Raw genomic sequence first — 21,873 nt, 5'->3', positions numbered from 1 at the left:
GTTAGGAATTTGAAGGTGTTGACTTCAGTGCCACTAAAGCTTGGTCGTGGCTTTTCTATATTGGAGAGGTGCACGAAAGTGTAGGGAATTTCACTGAGTCCCTAGGATCACTTTCATCGTTGTTGTCTGGATAAGTCTGTAGAGTTGAGAACCCAGGGCGATCAAGGATCAAGGGACTCCTCTTGCGACAATCCATCTTCCCGGTGAAAGGGGAGTAATCTATCTCTTCTTGTTTTCTTTTATTTTTGTGTATATACTTGTTCAGTTTCTCTTGTTTCTTTTTTGTAAATAGAATGTGTATAAGATGTGTATAGTTTTACTTTTTGTTAAGTAAGATGTGTATAAATATTCTTTATTGTTTATTTTCTTTCTTTGTACATATCACATGACTTGGTTAGTTTAGGTTGTAAATAATTGTTATTTATTCTAACTTAGCTTAGGATGTGTGTTGAAATAAATAATTTAATTTAGGATTTGTGTATTTATTTATTTATGATTATTTCACAATAAATTTTCCCCCTTGCATGACTTGATCATCTTAGGACTTGTAATAACTTAGTTACCTAGGTTTTTCGAGTTTTATAGAGGTTCATAGACATGAAAGAGTTCTTGGATTATGTGAGAATACAACTTAGTGATGGATTTTACCTTAAATAGTTGAGATGATGACTATTTTATACCTAGTGAGGACTGAGCCTGATTGTTTATTTGTTGTGTGACACTTATGATAAATGTTACTCTAGAACTTGCTCTGATTCTTTCGAGACCACATTACCGTGAGGTTGCATAATTTCATGAAGATTATTCCTTTATTCTATATTCATTCATTCTTTTCTATTAGTTTAGATCATCGAATAATCCATATCCTATGTGCCATCTCTTTTTCCTACTATCTGTTTCATTTCTTTTCTTTGGATTTGGGAACCTTGATTGCTGAAATGAGATTTTGCCAGGGACGGATAAAAATTTAAGTGTGGGGGTGTGTGTGTAGATAGTTCACCATCGACAGGCTATTATTTTGTTTGTAGATAGGTTTTCATTATTTTATTTTGTGGTAATTTATTTTATTTTATTGTGTTCGTTTTTAGATAGGTTAAAAAAAAGACAAAAAAGTGAAAAACAAAGAAACAGATTAAAAGAATAAAAAAGAAAAAAAAGAAAAAAAAAGAAAGAAAAAATGGTTCTTTTTGAAAAAAATAAAATAAAATAAAATAAATAAAAATAAAAGTTTGGAGTTGGTGATATTCATTGGATAGTTGGTAGGAAGTTTTTGCAACTTTTATTTCTCCCTACTAGGAGTGTTATTGGAGATGTTTTAGAGTGTAGGAGAGGTTAAGAGTTGTTCTCTTACTACTGGCTCACCCCATACTAGCTTAGTTTTTATAATTACCAGACATGATTTTCATTGATTCATCTATGAAGTAATTCATATTTCCCATTTCTTCCACTTGTACTTATCAGCTTCATTTTCTCCTTACATTATTTTCTTTCCCTTATTTATTATTTCTTATTCTTTATTCCTTATTCTTTTGTAATAAATCTTTGTGAATTATGCGATCTTATGCATATGATAGTGGTGGAGATTAGAAGACGAGTAAGCCTATGGTAGTGCATGACTCATAAATAGCTTGAGAGAGACCCACCATTTACACGATTATGAGGATGAGCGACCACACATTATTTATCCTGTGAGGTTTTTTTGTGTCATCATTCTCAATTTATTTAGGGTGGACTGAAATTGCTATTTTGTTGATCCATGTGAAAATTGAATTCTGAATTGCTTGAATTTCTCGGATTTGACATTCTTATTTAACTTGTTGTTGCAACTTCATGATTTTATTGATATTGTTAGGGTGGAAAATAATGTAGATTAGTTTCACGAGACATGAAAGAATAAGTGTGGGGGATTTGATAACTAGCATTTTGACTGAGTTAATTAGGATCATATTGGGTTAATTTTGGTTATATTTCAGGTTATAAATTGTATTTTGGGCTGATTCTTTACCGTGGATGCATTTTTTAGAGTGTATTATATTTTTCATTAAATTATGGTATTTATGGAGATTAATTGATTGTAATTTATTTTGCAGGAAATCAAATTTGGAGGAAAATCAATTCTGGTTCGAGTCCGGGTCAAATCGGATTCAATTGAGTCAATCAGATTGAAAAAAATCAAGTTCAATTGGAATCAAATACAAGCTCAGCCCAAATTCCATTGAAATCAATTCAATGCTCAGCCCACATCTCGGCCCAATTCATCAATGGGTTCAAAAGCCCAATTAACCCGGTTTAATTCAGAATTTTGGTCGGTTCAATTGCAAACTCCACACGGTCCGGTTCAATCAAAATCCCGCCGGTTCAAGCGGAGTATGGTTCATCGCCTAGGTTTTAAGCAGAAGGCCGGTTCACACCGAAAAATTGGAGGCTCAGTCGCGATTGGGAAGCACTGTAGCTTCCCAATCGCGACTACTGTACATCGTCTTCACTGTTCTGCCGCGATCCCGAGCCTCGTCGCAGCCCGCCACCGCCAATCCACCATCTTCTTCTTCAATCTCCGGTCAGCACACGAGCAGAGACGACTTGAGCCCGATTGACGAGCGCCGACACCCGCAAGGGTTCGCCGATGTGGTTCGGAGGCGAAACCTTAATCACCGTCGCCGCGGAACGAGGGCTGTGAGTGGTTCTCCAGTCATCGGTGCACGACGACATTTAGCACAGAGGCGCCGCCGTGGGTGGTTCTCCGGCGTGCTGCCCTGGCGCTTCACCTCCACAGATCCCTAGCACAAGCTACCCTTCGTCGATGTGGTTCGGAGGCGTTAGGAGATGCTCGTGCTTGGTTTTGATCGTCCCCTCCACCGATGAAGCAAGGTAAGGATTTCAATCTTCCTTTGTCTAATGGTCTGTTCATGGACGGTAGGTCACGGGCGGAGGACTTGAGCATCCGAATCTTGTCTTCTCCGATCGCTTCTCACCGGTGTAGTCCAGCTTTGGCGAGACTTGTTCCTGTTGGTGTGAATTCCATCGAAGTTCAATGTCTTCTGTTCTGTGCTGATCGAATCCTTCCACCTCCATATTCATCACGTGCTCTCTGTGCCGAACCGAAAGGGAAGGCAGCTCTAACCTAACCCTAGTTTTAATCTAATTTCTTTTGCTTTCTGTTCAGCTTGTTAATTGTTACAATCAAAACCCCCCTCAATTTATTTGAATTTCTTTTCTATTCTTGTTGTGTCGGCTAATAACGGGCATTTTTATCGGGTAAATCAGGATTGGATTGGGCAATTTTTTGATTATATTTCATGCAATAATTGGGTTGTGGAGCTTGATTCGTATTTTGGATGAGATTTTATCTTCATTTTATTTTCTCATGAATTTTTGGTAATTAATTGATATTAATTTTGTGGTCTTTAATGTTTGTAGGAATTAGAATGATGATAATGATAAATTGGAGGGCTAAACTGCAAGAAAGATCAATCCTGGTTCGAGTTGGGCTCAAATCAGACTCAATTTGATTCAACCAGGTTAAAAGTCAAGCTCAAAAGTGGTTCAAATTAGAATTGGGTTCAAATGGTGCTTAATCAACGATCCAATTTCATCCGGTCAACTGTTAAATCAGCCCAAGGTTTTTCAGCTAGCGCACTTCATCCATTAGGCCGGCAAAAAGCCCAATTCAATTTCCAGCCCACTTTTTTTCATTTAAATCCGCGTTGCGCATTTGCCGGTTCAAACCCCGAAACCCATGCCACCGGATCCGTGCGAAATACATAAAAATTCACATACATGTTTCTACTCCTAGATCTACTCTAGATCTACATGGAAAAAGACTTTTACCTTCGGTGCGTGCCCTTCGCGTATCCCGCTCGTCCAAACGGTGTCGGATCTCGAGAGCGTCAAGTGCCGCTCCTCTACAAGTATCCACACGGACAATCGGTGGAACCAAAACCAAAGGTGTGCTAGCACCCAATCAAGGTTTTGGCAATGGCTAGAGAGGAGAGGAGAAGGAGAAAAAAACTAAGGAGAAGAGAGAAAAGAGTTCACGTTGAATGAATGAAACCCACCTTTTTCTTCCTCTTGTGGCATGTCACATCAAGGCAATTCAAAGCCAATTAATCCCATTAAAAGCCTTAGCCTTAGGTTACAAACTCTTATTGTAACCCCCATGATGTGGCATCCATGATGATGTGGAGCATCATCATTGGTCACCTCTTATGCCACCTCACATCAAAGTCAAATGGTCAAGTCAAGCATTGACCATGAGGTGGCATAAGTCAAGTCAACATAGATGATGACATGGCAAAAAGTCAAGTCAACATTTATGATGACATGGCACAAAGTCAAGTCAAACTTGACTCCCAAAATTCTCCTTCTCAAGTCAAGTCAAACTTGACTTCTAATCTCCCAAAATTGATCAAATCAACTCCACTAGTCTAGTTTGGATTACACTTAATCCAACTTGATTCATCACATGAATCTAAACCTCTTGGTTCATCATATGAACCTAATTTCCACCTAATTGTCCTTTGTGTGTGACCCTATAGGTTCTTGTAACGTTGGCAATGCCCTAAACCGATTTAGAAACATAAGTAGTGAGCGGTATCTAGCAACACATCACTACTACCCAAGTTACAAGAATGTTGAGATCCAACATCACCATTGTGACTACTAATTGTGACTCTTCACAATATGTGACCAATGTCCTTCTATCCTTGATATCATGATTGATTAAACCGAGGCATAGACCGTGTCATCCTCTAATCAATCTATGTCTTGAACTCCAAGTAGACTCACTACAATCAAACGAGCTCAACATCACATGTTGACTCATTTGGGCATGGTCATGCACTTTAGTGGTCTCACTCTATCAAGAACTATGATATCACTCCCGTTATATGGGAGGGATAGATCCCATCTACATCACTCACATCCCTCCGTATAATTTGTTACATACCCAGTAATCGCCTTTATAGTCCACCCAGTTACGGGTGACGTTTGACGAAGCCAAAGTAAGTAACTCCTTATGTAGGGAACCATGGTGACTTCAGGTCTAAGGACTAATAGTCATACTAATAGCCACATGAGAAAGTATATGACACTCATATAACGATCCATGATACTTTCTCATGGCGGGTCATTCAGTATACATTCTCCAATGCATACCCATGTGTCAACTTGATATCTCATATCCATGACTTGTGAGATCAAGTCATCATGTTGACCTACATGCTAGTCTCGTCGCATTAACATTGCCTCCAGCGCCGCTCCGTTTCAGCCGCCTTCTCCACTCACCCGGCCTCACACCGCTGGCGTGCCGACCTCAAAAACCGATCCCTAGCCTCCCAGATAACTTCCCTCCTCCTCCACCGCAAGGACTGGATCCACCGCCTCCGGTCCAAAGCCTTACTCCTTCCCGGCCCCTCCTGCGACGACCTCGTTCGCCGAGTCCTTTCCATGACCCGCTCCCACCCCCATCTCTCCCTCAAATTCTTCAATTGGGCTCAGTCCGATCTCGGTTACCGCCCGGACCTCCATTCGCTTGCCTCAATCGCGTGGACCCTCGTGGACGCTGGCATCCTAGATCGAGCTAGGTGGCTTCTGGATCAAGTCCTGCTGTCCTACCACCCGCATGCGGTTGTCAACTCGCTTTCCCGAGCCTCCCAACGTAAGGATTCTCGATCTAGGGCTCTTAATTTTGTCCTTGAAACCTACTCCACTTCGGGGCTGATTTCTGGTAGCTTGGAAATTTTCAGAAAAATCGTAGCTTTCAGGTGTCAAATTACGACCCGTAGTTGCAATGCGCTTCTTGACGCTCTGTCTTCCTCGGATGTGGACGGGGATGGGGTCAGGATTGCTTGGCGTTGTTATGCTGCTGCACTTCGAAATGGCGCAGTGCCGGATTCTCGCACTTGGTCGCTTCTGTGTCGGCTTCTTTGCAGGGAGGGGAAGCTTGAAAGGGCCGTCCTTTTGCTAGTTGTAGGTGATTGCAGAGATTCCGCGTATGATCTGGTCATAGATTGTTACTGTAGGAAAGGAGAATTTGGAGTTGCCATAGGCCTCGTCCACAGAATGCGTGAAGTCAACATAAGACCGAGGTTTAGTACTTATAGCGCAATCCTTGATGGTGGTTCTAGATTTGGGGATGACAAAATCATGGGTTTGATGTTGAGAGAGATGTTGGTTTATGGTTTCCTCCCAAGTGTTCCTTGCTTGGATTATGATCGGATTATCTGCAAGCTTTGTGAGCTTGAAAAGATCTACGTGGCAAAATTTTTCTTTGATACAGCTAAGAAACACAATGTTGAATTAGGAAAAGGAGTGTATCTTTATTTGCTAAAGACTATGTCAAAGGAAGGAATCGTGCAGGATGCAATGGAACTTTATGGAATATTGTTGGAAAAGGGGATCAAAATGAATCCTTCAAGTTGTAAGGTTTTTGTTAGTGGAATTTGTAATGGAAATCCATCAATGGAAGTGGATCAAGTGTTAGAAGCTGCCATCAAAAGAGGGGTTGTGCCTAAAATCTCTGATCTCTCAAAATATATAGCTGCGCAACTTAGCAAATCTATGTGGAAGGAAGCAGGTCATCTGATTGATACTGCACTGCAAAATGAAATCTCGTTGGATGGGTTTTGTTTCTATGATCTGGTCAGGTACTATTGCACTAATGGGCTTGTTGACTTAGTACTGGAGTTGCAAGAAAGGTTGAAGAAATTGGGGGGGTGTTTTGATTTATCCTCATACAAATTGCTCCTCAAAACACTGCTTGGAGAAAGACGGTCAGCCGAAGCTATCCAAGTCTTTGACTATATGCAGGGAAAGGACATTCTAGACGGTGATATCTTTGTGACCATGATTTGTGAACTTTGCCACACAGGGGAGAATCGGAGGGCGATGAATCTGCATGATGAGATGTTGAAGCTTGGCTATAAGCCTAATGAAGCCAGCTACAGGCATCTAATTTCTCATTTTTCATGAGAGGTCATTCCCTAGTCTTTTCTTGAACCCATCCTCTAATCAGTGGTTTCATATAATTTTCAGTTGTTTTTCTCTAATGTCAGTTTCACAGAACGTCTCTGAACTTCAGCAACTTGAAGAGTGACCTAATTAGAAGCTTGATATTCAGTATTCACACGTTAACAGTCATACTCCTGCCATTTGCTGAGTAGAGGAATGCAAGATATGATGAGGAAGATCCATGGACGCTTTCTATTTGCTACCAACTGCAATCCAATCAATTATCTGCCAAGTTGGACTTGTTTGTGCATTAAAATCTCTTCAGGTGTGTTGCTACTCTAAACAACAGTTTTGAGTTATCCACTTCAGTAATTAGTTGTGTGCATCATACAACCGTTGGGATGTCACTCCAGCTTCAGTAACAGTGCACCCCGTTGTTGCCTATGCATGGGGAATTTTGAGTACCTAATCCGCGAGCCAAGTTTGATATCAGATTAGCGACAAGTTTGGATATTGTAGTTTGTTTGAAAAACAATGCGTGAGCCTTGGTTCACTTAGAGATAATATGATTCTCTTGGTAGTCACACAAAACATCTCCTTCAAAGACAGGAAGGGAGCTCAAATAAAAGACCTGTCAAGACAAGTGCCCACAAAAACAGATGGTGAAGCACCAGCTAGCTACTAATAGACAAGAAGGCACTTTTCAAATGCTGTTAACGAGGACAACTGAGACCGGGTGAGATAGATGGCTTGAGTAGTACCGGCAATCTATGGGACTGCATTCCCACTCGCCAATAAAGGAGGGAGTCTTTCCGCATACCCAGCGAAAAAGAAGAAAAGCTCAGCCTGACGAAGACAAGCTCATCGATTTAGCCAAATAGAGTAAAGTACCCCAATAAAGGAGATCATAATCTTCTTCTCCCGTCGGCAACCATGGTGGTTCCATGATAGCAGAAGCTCAATTATGGGGCTTCCCATTCAAGGAAGGCCAAGAGTATTAAAGAGTGACCGATCAGACGATCTATTCTAACTTTTTTGATGTCTCCTTGGTGGTGAAGCAAACTGAATATTGTCTCAAATCCTTTTCGTTTATTTATTCTTTGTTCGTAGACTATGAACTGCCAAATTCTGGCTGCTCTGAATTATTTATTTCAAGTTGCTAATGCATTGCCCTTATCAGTTCTTGGTTAATCAGTTACTGTTTGCAACCCATGAATTGAAGTGCGGTTATGAATTGATGCTCTTGTTCTTGCATTAGATTTCGATATGCTTGCAACCCAGGTCGCCATAATCTCCTCTTAGTTAGTATATTATTAAAGAGTGGTCGATCAAATTCGAACTTGATTGAACTGCCGAATAGAGGACATGTGTTCTTTCAAAATGAATTAAAGCTCAGGTTTCCTAATATTTGCGAGTTATTTTCGTTACTCTCAACAACTTGACAGTATTTGGGAAATTCAGTGGCACTCCCAAATTTTTCAGGCATTTTGTTACAAAATCAAGAATGTTTCTTCAATCTCATAATTCTGCAACATTTTAAGGAAGCAATATTATGTAACCAAGAAAGCTTCCCCAACTACCATATTCATTTGGTTCTCCAAATTAACGACTAAACACTATCTTCTATATTTTTCACTGCCATGGCACAAAAATCACTGGGGGACCTAACCCTTCAAAATTATAATATATCTTTACTATTCAAGCCATTATATTGTCTAAGGAGATTCCTCGGCAGCCCTGTTATGGTATGCAATTATTTGGGTGACCATCCGCGGAGCACAAACTTATCACCCAAAAATGTCTTGTAACATTCTCCCTATGCGAATGATCTGGACTGTCCATTGAAAATGTGACCATTTTGTCGCTGCTTATGGCTCAATTTTTGCTTGATAGAATTCTTTACTTCTTCTTCCTTCTTATCTACAAAGGAAATCAAATCCTTGATGCCAGTTAATCGCGTTGAACACTTCAAGCTGCGCTCGGGTTCGAGCTTTGCATCCTCGTCTTGGCTACTATACCTGCTATATTGGCAAAATATTCTCACGAAGAACACAATGAGAGCCACTAAACATGCAAGGCCACAAATGAGAAAAAGACCCCAGAAGCTCCGGAGGCCGAGCCGGTTGGCATCGATCTCACTTTCATGTGAGCTACACCCTGCGGGTCGTAACCATTTGTCATGGATCCTCTGGAGATCGCCATTTTCTGCTAGTGTCAAGATCGCTGTGGATAAATCAATTGCAAGCGGTGAATCTCTTGGAAAGGCCTGTTGAGCAGAAATGATGATTCTCATTAACACAGTAGACTTCATGCAGTTAGGAATCATAATAAAAGAGCAGAAATGGAACATCTTGCAGTTAGGAATCATAATAAAAGAGCAGAAATGGAACATCTCAACACTTACAAAACCCCATCCATTTTTTGTGAACTCCTGGCCTACTGGCCTATATTTGCAATTGGTGGACATGAAGAGTTCAACGTAGGCAAACTCATCGACTATCGCAGCAACGCCTCCATTTTTCGGGCCAAGCTCAAGTGCCCTTTCGTAGGCTTTTGGGTTATTCAAGGGCACTAGCCGGGATTCAGCAATATTAAGCTCTTCAATCATATAATTTTTCGCAAATGACCCTGCCTGGTATCCGATAGGATCTGAACTAGAGATCAAACTATCAAGTCCTTGGATACCTGAAGAGAGCTGCTGAACTGTGAGGATGGATGTTAAGCTTGCAGTGTAGCTATAATTTATTATCAACACCACGAAAAGCCAAATGATCAGCACAAACCGCCCTAGGGTGCTCACAGTGTTCTCTCCTGGAAATACACAGGCAATATTAGAAATGCATGTTCAAAATGTCACGAGAGTGTATCTGCAAATTTTCGTTAAGTGAATCAGTCGTAATATTTTTACTTACTGTGAGAAAAGAACATTGTGGAGAAACTAAACCTGCAAAACATAGTTTTACTTAAGCATCATAGTAAACAAGTCATACTGATGATATATATTATGGCATTCACTGACCAAAATATTGTCACAAGTTGTTGTCTTGGAGATCCACGGAATTCAATATTTGAACGATGCTCGAGAATCCAAACTACGGCTCCCACAAAAAGGAAGAAAGCCCCTATCACACACCACATCTGTACAGAAAATGGTTGTAGGAAAACCCAAGGACTTGAAGATCTCTCTTGGACTGGTGCAACAATGACGAGGCCAGATTCTACATATGGCTGGGTAAAGTCTACAATTCTTGTCCTATTCGTCACGATTGATATATCCCCAACAGCTGCGTCAAAGTACTAAAGAGCATATTGATAAGTTGCATGATTAGAGAAAGTGCAACAGAAGCTGCAAATGAAATCATCTTCAAATTAAACTTGTAATTCAGAAAGAAAACATAAACAATATGTTAAGATACTTACATTTTCATAAACCTTTTCCATTAGATCATTGTAGTTAGGATTTTTAATGCCATCTCCAAACAGAATAAATGAATATGGAACAGGATAGGGCAACAAGTTGATCGCAGTTTTAAAAACATCAATACAATATCCTTGTACGCCATCAGGGTTACTACCTTTTGATATAAATTCCTTATAACCTGCACGATAAGGAACTCCAATCCGTATCGGCTTTCCGTTGTTTGGAAACACCCAACCTCGAGGCTTTGTTGTGGTTTCACCTGGCCAAATGGCATTGTAGAGTAGTGGGTTACTGGTGGATGCATTCAGCGATTTGCCATACAGAACTTCGGGAACAACAACTGAAAAACCAGAGTAATTAGACCAGAACCCAAGTGTTCGTAGACCTGTCCCACCAATATTGAGTATTTCATAAGCCGGATGGATTAGATTGCCCTCGGAATCAAATTGAACTTGACCAGTCACACCTGTGAAGTTGGTTAGCAGCAGTTTCTTGCGAAGTTGTTCACCACCATCAAAGTACTTGAGTGAAGTTAAATGTAGTGAGCTTCCATTTGCATCATGCAACTTCGGATCATCAGAGAAAGAAAATGTCTCTCCTTCTCGGAGAAACTGGTCAATAGCATGAGCAAGTAACCAAACAGAATCATAAGCATACAACGCATAAGTATTCAAGCTTGAACTTGCATTCCCACTCCTAACCATCTGACTCCATCTGGTCTCAAATTTTCTCTTCAGATCAGAATCTGCAGTATGCTGACGAAAAACAATGACCCCTTGTATAAGGTTCATGGTGTCGAAATTTGGCGGATAAGTTGAATCTAAAACTGAAGCAAGCCAATCTGAAGCAATCCACACATAACCACTAACCATCATTCGAAGAGATTTTGCTAACGAAAAGACTGTGAGACCGGAATCTGGGTTTACATGTACAACATAAACCCTGGATTCCATGAGATTTATTTGCACCAAAACATCATGGATCATGGTTGCATCAGCATGTGGAGGAAAGGCTGCTTTGTAGGAGATCTTAGAGCGTTTAGTTGCTAGAGCATCATCTAATGCGGTTATTCCACCTCTACCATAATCATCATCCACAAAAATGGCAATGACTTCTCTCCAACCATAGTGACTAATTAGATCAGCTATTCCATTCATTTGGAAGTAGTCGCTCTGAGTTGTACGAATCAAGTAAGGGTCCTGCAGCGAAGAAAGAGTTGGGTCTGTGGCGGCAAACGTGAGCAAAGGTACATGGAGTTCATTGACAGCGTGAGATATAACATGAGCAATCCCAGAGGATTGTGGTCCTATTATAGAAACCACTTTCTTCTCCATTAGCTGCAATGCTGCAATAGCAAGAGCTTTGCTTGTAAAATACATTCGTGATTATCATCCTGCAGCTGAAAGGATTCTTAACTAAAATATATATTTTTTCCCCCATTTTTGAAATTTTTAAAAGCAAAAAAAAACATTTGTAAAATATTTTTGGCATGGTTGTATATTAAAATTTGTTTTGGATACAACAGATGCGTAATCTTTCTCAAAAGAAAAAAAAATTTAAATCAAACTGTTGGCAAATCAGAAATCATTAAAAAATTGTTTAACAAACTGAGACAACCAAAAAACACTCAAACTCCAGAGAAATAATGCTTCCTAAAATCCCTAGAACCCTAGACCATCAATTGAAACAAAAGATAGTTATTTTATCAAAAAGAAAGGCAGTACCACTCACCCTCAATAGTTCCCAGAAACCCACTGCAATTTGTGTCTTGCGCCTGCAACTTGAGCGTCGTCCACGGGAGAACGCTCGAGTTCCTGTTCACATCGTCCACAGCGAGCTCAATCGCAAGCCTCGCGGCCTTTCCGATGTAGGAATTAAAGGTGAAGAGGGCACCTATGCTGATCTCGCTCGGCCTGGTGGTGGAATTTGTGCTGTTGTCGCTTGCAGCAGTGGCGCTCGTCACAGTAACGCAAAACCACAAAGCAAGGAGAGAGCGCGAACCCATACTGAACCAAAAAAAATAAAGAAAAACGAGTTTTTTTTCGAGCGGTTGTAGCTCTAAAATACGGTAGAAGCTATAAATAAACGTCCATGGGAAGGAGATGGTTGAGAATGATGGAGACTCAACTGGGGAAGTGGGCTCACCTGTGACATTGAGCAGGTGACGACTTGGGAAATTTGTCTTTACATCAAAATTTTTGTTTCTTTTCGAAATTCCCCTAAATTTTCGGGTCATCTTTTTACCCTCAAAGTTTTCCATTTCTACTATTGAAATAGATAAAATGAAGGGGTGGGTGTTCATGGAAGCAAAAACAAAAAAAAATTGATTTCCCTCGTCTTAAGCGGTTCAGTACAAACAAATAAATTAGATAAGTAGTAGATCCCAAGGGTGAGTGTTCCATGATCTAGTTTCTCATGTCACTTGCAGAAGATGAGAAAGGTCCAAATGCAAATTGTCATAAAATTTATCTAACATGGATAACTTTAACTCGTAGAAGAAGATACATCGTCGTTGACACCGTCGATATCTCACACTTAGCAACTGACCTAAATTCAAAAAGATATAGATTTTTCAAAAAGCACACTTATTTTCATTTCCTCATCTTGTTAGCCATTACGGTGCTAGTTGAATTTCAAAAAACATCATTACTACAGTGTTAAATTTTAATTATAATAAAAAATGATTATGTTCATCTTAAATATCTATCACAGTCCGTTCTCAAATTATGTGAAGAGAGGTATATCATAGAATCAACTTATAATCGACCGTCAAATGGTTAAGAGGTGGGAGAATTTTTTAAAGAACAATATCATTCTGGTATTATAGCACTACAGTGACATTGATTTTACTATTTATACAATAGTAAAGTAGTATTGATTTTTAAAAAATTAGTATTTATGCTATTTTTTGAAATACAATATCACAATAATGTTATTTTTTAAAATTTTATAGTGATATTATTTGAAATTCAATCCGTTCTTTGAGAAAATAAGTAATAATTCAAAAAAATAAGCATGTTTTTTTTAGAATTCTGCAGTTATAAATGCATACATTACGTTGGTCAATTATCGAAAATATTTTTTGTTGGATCAGTCAAACTATTTACTAAAACAATTTAATTCTTATGAATTAATAAACGGAAGAATATTTTCAATATTATGGGTTCGTTTTGAATAATGTTCAAAGAATATCGAACCAATTGAAAAATTAATATTTTGGAGAACAATGTAGATAGTAATGAGTGATGATCCAAGAGTCAATACCTGAATTATCAAAAATATTATATAAAAAAAAGGATTTGTACCGGCAATGAGAATGTAGTCGTTGGTGGAATAAGGATATATAAAATAAAGAGCAAATGGATGAATATAAAAAGAAAAATTTTAGAAAGTGGTGGAAAGCAAAGCAGAGTATTCTTGTGATTTGTACCGAACCTATGCTTGACCCAACCCGTTGGTCAACTACCTTTGCTTGTTTCACGTTGTGGATTAGGACGAGCTGGGCCTAACACGATTAAGCCTGTCGTATTTTGCAGCTTTATTGATGACAAATCAAGGATAATCTTTGTAAGCAAAAGGACAAAAATCTAAATTCTAAGAAAGTGAACAGGTTGATGCATGTGACCTCTTAGATAGAAAGTGAATTATTTAATATGATTTCTTCAGAAAATATTTTAGAAGACCAACATGAACAGTTGAAAAATATACTGAGATAATGTATGAACGATCAATGTCGCTCCAATTAAAGGAACCTAAATAGTTGGTCTTAAAAATGGTAAAATTGAATGAATTTAAAGAAGTCGAATAACTATATGAAAAATATAATTCATTTATGACTTGATTAATTTGTCTAACACAACACACACCTAACATGTATACTTGTAAATCGATTGAATTATATTGTTATAGTTAAATTTTAATATCATCCTATGCTATGCTTAAGTTATTTGTTTTCTTTAAAATTATAATTATATTATAATAGTCAGAGTAGCTAATGAATAAGTAAACTATATATTATACTTACGCTGAGCTTCATGGTGTACCACTTGTTCCTTCGTAATGGAATGCAAACTAAAATTTATAAGCCCATCAAACAAAAAATATGTAAAGATAACAAAAAATTATGAAATAATAAAATATCATGTTTTCTTTTTAAATAATTCAAGTGTTCGGATTTCGATTATCTTTTTCTGTGAATAAATTTAAAATACAATTTATTAAATGTCATATTTTTTATTATTTTTTTTATAGGTGATATCACGTACGTTATGCTTTGTTGCTTATCTTACTGCATACTTGGCCATTACTGTATGTCCTCTAAACAAATATATCTGAAACAGATCGGCCAACTAGCACCATTAACAGTAGGAACATCAATTAAATAGTATGCCTATACGGGTATTATATTAGATTTGCTCATGCACCAATTTCTGCATGAAAGAGCGTGGGCTCCGCTCAGCTGTACTAGGGTCAAAAGGTGGGAAGGAGACAAAGATTAGTGGCTACCGGAATTGGTTATTCGAGTGGGGAGTTACCGTCATTTCACGTTTTCCTCCACACGTTAGAAAGCGAGTGACCATCGGTTAGTTATTCAAGTGGAAATGTTCGTATCACGTGGGTTATTCGAGTTGGGAGTTACCGTCAATTCACGTTTTCCTCCGCACGTTAGAAATCGAGTGACCATCGGTTAGTTATTCAAGTGGAAATGTTCGTATCACGTGGGTTATTCGACGTTAGACGTTAGAAAGCGAGTGACCATCGGTTAGTTATTCAAGTGGAAATGTTCGTATCACGTGGCCAAATATGTTCCACGGGTCAACGCCACTACTGAAACTATGTGTCAACGTTAAATCGTTAATGCTGCTAACCAGTCCTTTCATGTTATTAAATTCTCATTCATATATATATATTATATATATATATACACACACACCAATTTGCTAGGTTGCGGTCCGTGCGCAATCCGTGCGTACTCCTCCGACCCCTCGTCACTGTCGCCGCTGCTGCTTCGTCGTCCGACCACCGTCGGCAGCCACCCCGGGCAAGATGGAAGCGCAACTCACGGGCGCACCGCCTGACACCGGATTCCGATCGGATAGTGGCCGGAATCCGACGAATTCGGCCAAAAATCGACTGCCAGTGTCGAGCGGCGGATTCCAGCTAAATCGCGGTCGGAATCCATCGGCCGAGGAAGGACCGCCGACTGCCAGCGGTCCTTCCTCGGCCGGTGATCAGAATTTGGCCGAAAATTGACCGCGATTCGGTCGGAATCGGCCGCCAGTGCCGAGCGGCCGATTTCGGCTGAATTCGCTGGATTCCGGCCACTTTTCGGTCGGAATCCGACGCCGGGCTGTGCGCCGGCGAGGTGCGCGTCCATCGGACGTGATGCGGTGGCTGGACGGTGATGCGGCAGCGGCTGGAGCAGGGCTAGGTTGGATGGAAGCGCACAGGAACGTACGAGGCGGACCATAGGGTAACATTTCTCAAATTTCTATATATATATATATATATATATAAATTTAAAGTTTAAATTTTAGAGTATATAAAATATTTTTTTTTAAATTATTTTAGATTTAGGGTTTAAATTTTAGGATTTAGAGTCGAATGTTTATATTAAAGGAAGTGAATTTGGTTTAGGATTTAATGTTAGTATTTAGATTAAACGATAACGGCTATGCTGGGCGACAACCCATACGCGCCACCGTGAGCGCCAGCCAACCTCTCCTCATTGTCGCCGTCGCCGCGCTGCCGTCCGGTCACCGCCGACCGTCGGACCGGGTGCGTTGGACGCGCAGCTCGCCGGCGCTCCGACCGGCGTCGGATTCCGGTCGGATGGTGGCCGGAATCCGGCCGAAAATCGCCAGAAACAGGGGAAAGCGGCTGACAGGCGATTTCGGCCGGAATCGAACGGATTCCAGCCGAATCGGGGCCGGAGACCGACCGGGGTCAACGCGCCAGGCGACGGCGCGTCGACCCCGGCCGGTCTTCGGCCTCGATTCGGCCGGAATCCGTTCGATTCCGGCCGAAATCGCCCGTCAGCCGCTGGTGCCCACTGTTGGCCGGAAATCGGCGGGTTTCCGGCCAAATCGGGGCTGGAGACCGGCCGGGGTCGACGCGCCGTCGCCTGGCGCGTCGACCCCGGCCGGTCTCCGGCCCCGATTTTGGCCGGGGACCCGCCGATTTCCGGCCAACAGTGGGCGCCTCACGAACAGCGCGTTTCCAGGCGATTTTCGGCCGGATTCCGGACACCATCCGGCCGGAATCCGACGCCGGCCGGAGCGCCGGCGAGCTGCGCGTCCAACGCACCCGGTCCGACGGTCGGCGGTGACCGGACGGCGGCGCGGCGACGGCGGCAATGAGGAAAGGTTGGCTGGCGCTCACGCGGGCGCGTATAGATTGACGCCCAGCATAGCCCTGTTGTATATATATATATATATATATATATATATATATATATATATATTATAATTTAAATATTTAATTTTCATCCTATTAATTTTGAAAATAGACGGTATTTCTACTGATTGGCTATCGAATTTCTAAATATACTCTTAGCTATCACAGTCAACATACGTTTTCTAATTTCTAATTACACAACGTGTTTTCACAATCCAGAGAAATAGGATAAGGAAAAAGACTGAGCGAAAGAAATATTTTGATTTAAACAAATGACAACATACTTTTTCTAATTTCTAGAGAAATAGAATAAGGAATAAGACTGACAAGCAAGGCGAAAGAAATATTTTGATTTAAACAAATAAATAAAAATTGTTAGAATTTGATTTCGAAAATACTTCAGTGGCACTTCCCAAATTTTTCAAAGGCATTTTGTTACAAAATAAAGAATGTTTCTTCCATCTCAGAATTCTGTATATCAAAATTCTGTAACATTATCTTAAGGAAACAACATTATCTTAAGGCAAGGCAATCAAGAAAGCTTCCCCAACTACTACATCTTCATTACTTTCTCCAAATGACTAAACACTTATCTTCTATATTTTTCACTACCATGGCACAAAAATCACTTGGGGGTCTAACCCTTCTATATTATGTATCTTTACTAGTCGAGCCATTGTCTAAGGAGATTCCTCGGCATCCCTCTTATGGTGTGCACTTGTTTGGGTGACGCTCCGATCCGCGGAGCACAAACTTGATCACCCAAAAATTTCTTGTGGCCATTTGTAGCATTCTCCCTATGCAGGTGACACGGACTGTCCACTGAAAATGTGACCACTTTGTCTCTGTTTATCACTCAATTTTTGCTTGATAGAATTCTTTACTTCTTCTTCCTTCTTATCTACAAAGGAAATCAAATCCTTGATGCTAGTTAAACGCATTGGACGCTTCAAGCTGCGTTCGGGTTCGAGCTTTGCATCCTCATCTTGGCTATTATACCTGCTATATTGGCAAAATATTCTCATGAAGAACACAATGAGAGCCACCAAACATGCAAGGCCACAAATGAGAAAAAGACCCCAGAAGCTCCGGAGGCTGAGCCGATTGGCATCGATCTCACTTTCTTGTGAGCTACACCCTGCGTGTTGTAACCATTTGTCATGGATCCTCTGGAGATCACCATTTTCTGAGAGTGTCAAGATCGCTGTGGATAAATCAATTGCAAGCGGTGAATCTCTTGGAAAGGCCTGTTGAACAAAAATGATGATTCTCATTAACACAATAGACTTCATGCTGTTAGGGAATCATGATAAAAGTGCAGAAATGGAACATCTCAACACTTACAAAACCCCATCCATTTTTTGTGAACTCCTGGCCTACTGGCCTATATTTGCAATTGGTGGACATGAAGAGTTCAACGTAGGCAAACTCATCGACTATCGCAGCAACACCTCCATTTTTCGGGCCAAGCTCAAGCGCCCTTTCATAGGCTTTTGGGTCATTCAAGGACACTAGCCGTGATTCAGCAATATTAAGCTCTTGCATCATATAATTTTTCACAAATGACCCTGCCTGGTATCCGATAGGATCTGAACTAGAGATCAAACTATCAAGTCCATGGATACCTGAAGAGAGTTGCTGAACTGTAAGGATGGATGTTAAGCTTGCAGTGTAGCTAGAATTTATTATCAACACCACGAAAAGCCAAATGATCAGCACAAACCGCCCTAGGGTGCTCACAGTGTTCTCTCCTGGAAATACACAGGCGACATTAGAAATGCATGTTCAAAATGTCACCAGAGTGTATCTGCAAATTTTCGTTAAGTGAATCAGACATAATATTTTACTTACTGTGAGAAAAGAACATTGTGGAGAAACTAAACCTGCAAAACAAAACATAGTTTTACTTGAGCATCATAGGAAACAAGTCATACTGATGATATATATTATGGCATTCACTGACCAAAATATTGTCGCAAGTTGTTGTCTTGGTGATCCACGGAATTCGGTATTTGAACGATGCTCGAGAATCCACACCACGGCTCCCACAAAAAGGAAGAAAGCCCCTGTCACACACCACATCAGTACAGAAAATGGTTTTAGGAAAGCCCAAGGACTTGAAGATCTCTCTTTGACTGGTGCAACAATGACGAGGCCAGATTCTATATATGGCTGGGTAAAGTCTACAATTCTTGTCCTATTCGTCACGATTGATATATCCCCAACAGCTGCGTCAAAGTACTAAAGAGCATATTGATAAGTTGCATGATTAGAGAAAGTGCAACAGAAGCTGCAAATGAGATCATCTTCAAACTAAACTTGTAATTCACAGAAAGAAAACATAAACAATATGTTAAGAGACTTACATTCTCATAAACCTTTTCAACTAGATCATTGTAACTAGGATTTTTAATGCCGTCTCCAAACAGAATAAATGAATATGGAACAGGATAGGGCAACAAGTCGATCGCAGCTTTAAACACATCAATACAGTATCCTTGTACACCATTAGAGTTACTATCTTTTGATATGAATTCCTTATAACTTGTACGATAAGGAACTCCAATCCGTATCGGCTTTCCGTTGTTTGGGAACACCCAACCTCGAGGCTTTGTTGTGGTTTCACCTGGCCAAATGGCATTGTAGAGTAGTTGGTTACTGGTGGATGCATTCAGCGATTTGCCATACAGAACTTCGGGAACAACAACTGAAAAACCAGAGTAATTAGACCAGAACCCAAGTGTTCGTAGACCTGTCCCGCCAATATTGAGTATTTCATAGGCTGGATGGATTAGATTGCCCTCGGAATCAAATTGAAATTGACCAGTCACACCCGTGAAGTTGGTTAGCAGCAGTTTCTTGCGAAGTTGTTCACCACCATCAAAGTACTTGAGTGAAGTTAAATGTAGTGAGCTTCCATTTGCATCATGCAATCTCGGATCATCAGAGAAAGAAAATGTCTCTCCTTCTCGGAGGAACTGGTCTATAGCATGAGCAAGTAACCAAACAGAATCATAAGCATACAACGCATAAGTATTCAAGCTTGAACTTGCATTCCCACTCCTAACCTTCTGACTCCATCTGGTCTCAAATGCTCTCTTCAGATCAGAATCTGCAGTATGCTGACGAAAAACAATGACCCCTTGTATAAGGTTCATGGTGTCAAAATTTGGCAGATAAGTTGAATCTAAAACTGAAGCAAGCCAATCTGAAGCAATCCACACATAACCACTACCCATCATTAGAAGAGATTTTGCTAACGAAAAGACTGTGAGACCAGAATCCGGGTTTACATGTACAACATAAACCCTGGATTCCATGAGATTTATTTGCACCAAAACGTCATTGATCATGGTTGCATCAGCATGTGGAGGAAAGGCTGCTTTGTAGGAGATCTTAGAGCGTTTAGTTGCTAGAGCATCATCTAATGCGGTTATTCCACCTCTACCATAATCATCATCCACAAAAATGGCAATGACTTCTCTCCAACCATAGTGGCTAATTAGATCAGCTATTGCATTCATTTGGAAGTAGTCGCTCTGTGTTGTACGAATCAAGTAAGGGTACTGCAGCGAAGAAAGAGTTGGGTCTGTGGCGGCAAACGTGAGCAAAGGTACATGGAGTTCATTGACAGCGTGAGATATAACATGAGCAATCCCAGAGGATTGTGGTCCTATTATAGAAACCACTTTCTTCTCCATTAGCTGCAATGCTGCAATAGCATGAGCTTTGCTTGTCAAAACATTCGTGATTATCATCCTGCAGATGAAATGATTCTTAACTAAAATATATAGTTTTTTTCCATTTTTGAACATTTTAAAAGCAAAAAAAAACATTTGTAAAATATTTTTGGCATGGTTGTATATTAAAATTTATTTTGATACAACAGATGCGTAATCTTTCTCAAAAGAAAAAAAAATTGAAAATGTTGGTAAATCAGAAATCATTAAAAATAATGTTTAACAAACTGAGACAACCAAAAAACAGTCGAACTTCACAGAATAATGCTTCCTAAAATCCCTAGAACCCTAGATCATCAATTGAAACAAAAGATAGTTGTTTTATCAAAAAGAAAGGCAGTTCCACTCACCCTCAATAGTTCCCAGAAACCCACTGCAATTTGTGTCTTGCGCCTGCAACTTGAGCGTCGTCCAGGGGAGAACGCTCGAGTTCCTGTTCACATCGTCCACAGCGAGCTCAATCGCCAGCCTCGCAGCCCGTCCGATGTAGGAATTAAAGGTGAAGAGGGCACCTATGCTGATCTCGCTCGGCCTGGTGGTGGAATTCGTGCTGTTGTCGTTTGCAGCCATGGCGCTCGTCACAGTAACGCAAAACCACAAAGCAAGGACAAGGAGAGAACTCGAACCCATATTGAACAAAAAATAAAGAACAAAAACGAGGTTTTTTCTCTAAACTATTGTAGAAGCTAAACAAAGGTTCGTGAGAAGGAGATGATTGAGAATGATGGAGACTCAAGTGGAGAAGTGCCTAGCCAATAGCCATCAACATCTCGGCTGTGTCATTGATTGAATGGGGGACGAGTTGCTGGGTTATTAAAAGATAGATTTATTCTTAATTGACTTCGTCGTGAGACTGATTTTATGTTGGGGTGACCAATTCAATTTGTTACTGAAGAGTAGAGAATTTTGTCTTATCATCCAAATTTTTAATTTCTTTTCGAAATTCCCCTAAATTTTTTGAGTCAACTTTCCCTCAAAATTTTCATTTCTACTATGGAAATAGATAATAATGGAGGGGTGAGTGTTCCATGATCTAGTTTCTTTGTGTCACTGGCTATGAAAAAGGTCCAAATGCAAGTTGCCATAAAATCTATTTAACATGGATATCTTAACCCGTAAAAGAAGATACATATATATGAGAGTCCGTATCTTCTTCAATAATCACTCTAGTGATTTCATACGATCAATTTCATAATTATATATGAGAAAGTAAATCAAAAAATTATAGTTATCATTACGAAAAAGAATCAATATTTTCGTCTGATACCAATGGTATGACTTTTTAATAAAAGTACTTTTTTGGTCAGTCAATCTATTTACTAAATTAATATAAGTCTTATGAATTAATAAACGGAAGAATATTTTCAA

The 21,873-nt window shown here is 40.1% G+C and overlaps 3 protein-coding genes across 3 annotated transcripts; 1 reads left to right on the top strand and 2 right to left on the bottom strand.

Moving 5' to 3' along the window:
• The first annotated feature begins 5,445 nt into the window (after positions 1 to 5,445).
• LOC141830505 (pentatricopeptide repeat-containing protein At4g21170) lies at positions 5,446 to 6,969 on the top strand. Its single transcript, XM_074717927.1, has one exon. It carries the CDS (start codon positions 5,446 to 5,448, stop codon positions 6,967 to 6,969), a length of 1,524 nt encoding a protein of 507 aa, XP_074574028.1.
• A 1,715-nt stretch (positions 6,970 to 8,684) lies between these two features.
• LOC141830584 (glutamate receptor 3.4-like) lies at positions 8,685 to 12,374 on the bottom strand. The gene is made up of 6 exons (XM_074717986.1): positions 12,101 to 12,374; positions 10,369 to 11,714; positions 9,968 to 10,245; positions 9,861 to 9,892; positions 9,353 to 9,759; positions 8,685 to 9,214 (listed from the first exon to the last, which is right to left on the bottom strand). Exons 1-6 carry the CDS (start codon positions 12,372 to 12,374, stop codon positions 8,765 to 8,767), a joined length of 2,787 nt encoding a protein of 928 aa, XP_074574087.1. The 3' UTR covers positions 8,685 to 8,764.
• A 4,882-nt stretch (positions 12,375 to 17,256) lies between these two features.
• Positions 17,257 to 21,167, bottom strand: LOC141830433 (glutamate receptor 3.4-like). Its single transcript, XM_074717861.1, has 6 exons — positions 20,856 to 21,167; positions 19,132 to 20,477; positions 18,729 to 19,006; positions 18,617 to 18,648; positions 18,110 to 18,516; positions 17,257 to 18,012 (listed from the first exon to the last, which is right to left on the bottom strand). The coding sequence occupies exons 1-6, from the start codon at positions 21,133 to 21,135 to the stop codon at positions 17,563 to 17,565; spliced, it is 2,793 nt and encodes a 930-aa protein (XP_074573962.1). The 5' UTR covers positions 21,136 to 21,167; the 3' UTR covers positions 17,257 to 17,562.
• Positions 21,168 to 21,873: the final 706 nt, after the last annotated feature.

The sequence above is a fragment of the Curcuma longa genome, chromosome 6 (genome assembly GCF_044706935.1).
Source record: "Curcuma longa cultivar G26 ecotype Majalengka, Jawa Barat chromosome 6, ITB_CL_G26_1.1, whole genome shotgun sequence".
Lineage (NCBI taxonomy): Eukaryota > Viridiplantae > Streptophyta > Magnoliopsida > Zingiberales > Zingiberaceae > Curcuma > Curcuma longa.
This window is presented reverse-complemented; position numbering and strand designations above follow the sequence as displayed.

Coding starts and splice junctions, on each gene's coding strand:
- LOC141830433 (XM_074717861.1), bottom strand. CDS start 21,135: ATGGGTTCGAGTTCTCTCCTTGTCCTTGCTTTGTGGTTTTGCGTTACT. Junction 19,007..19,131: donor TTGAAAAGGTTTATGAGAAT/GTAAGTCTCTTA, acceptor TATGCTCTTTAG/TACTTTGACGCAGCTGTTGG. Junction 18,013..18,109: donor CAAAAAATGGATGGGGTTTT/GTAAGTGTTGAG, acceptor TTTGTTCAACAG/GCCTTTCCAAGAGATTCACC.
- LOC141830505 (XM_074717927.1), top strand. CDS start 5,446: ATGACCCGCTCCCACCCCCATCTCTCCCTCAAATTCTTCAATTGGGCT.
- LOC141830584 (XM_074717986.1), bottom strand. CDS start 12,374: ATGGGTTCGCGCTCTCTCCTTGCTTTGTGGTTTTGCGTTACTGTGACG. Junction 9,760..9,860: donor CACAATGTTCTTTTCTCACA/GTAAGTAAAAAT, acceptor GTGTATTTCCAG/GAGAGAACACTGTGAGCACC. Junction 9,215..9,352: donor CAAAAAATGGATGGGGTTTT/GTAAGTGTTGAG, acceptor TCTGCTCAACAG/GCCTTTCCAAGAGATTCACC.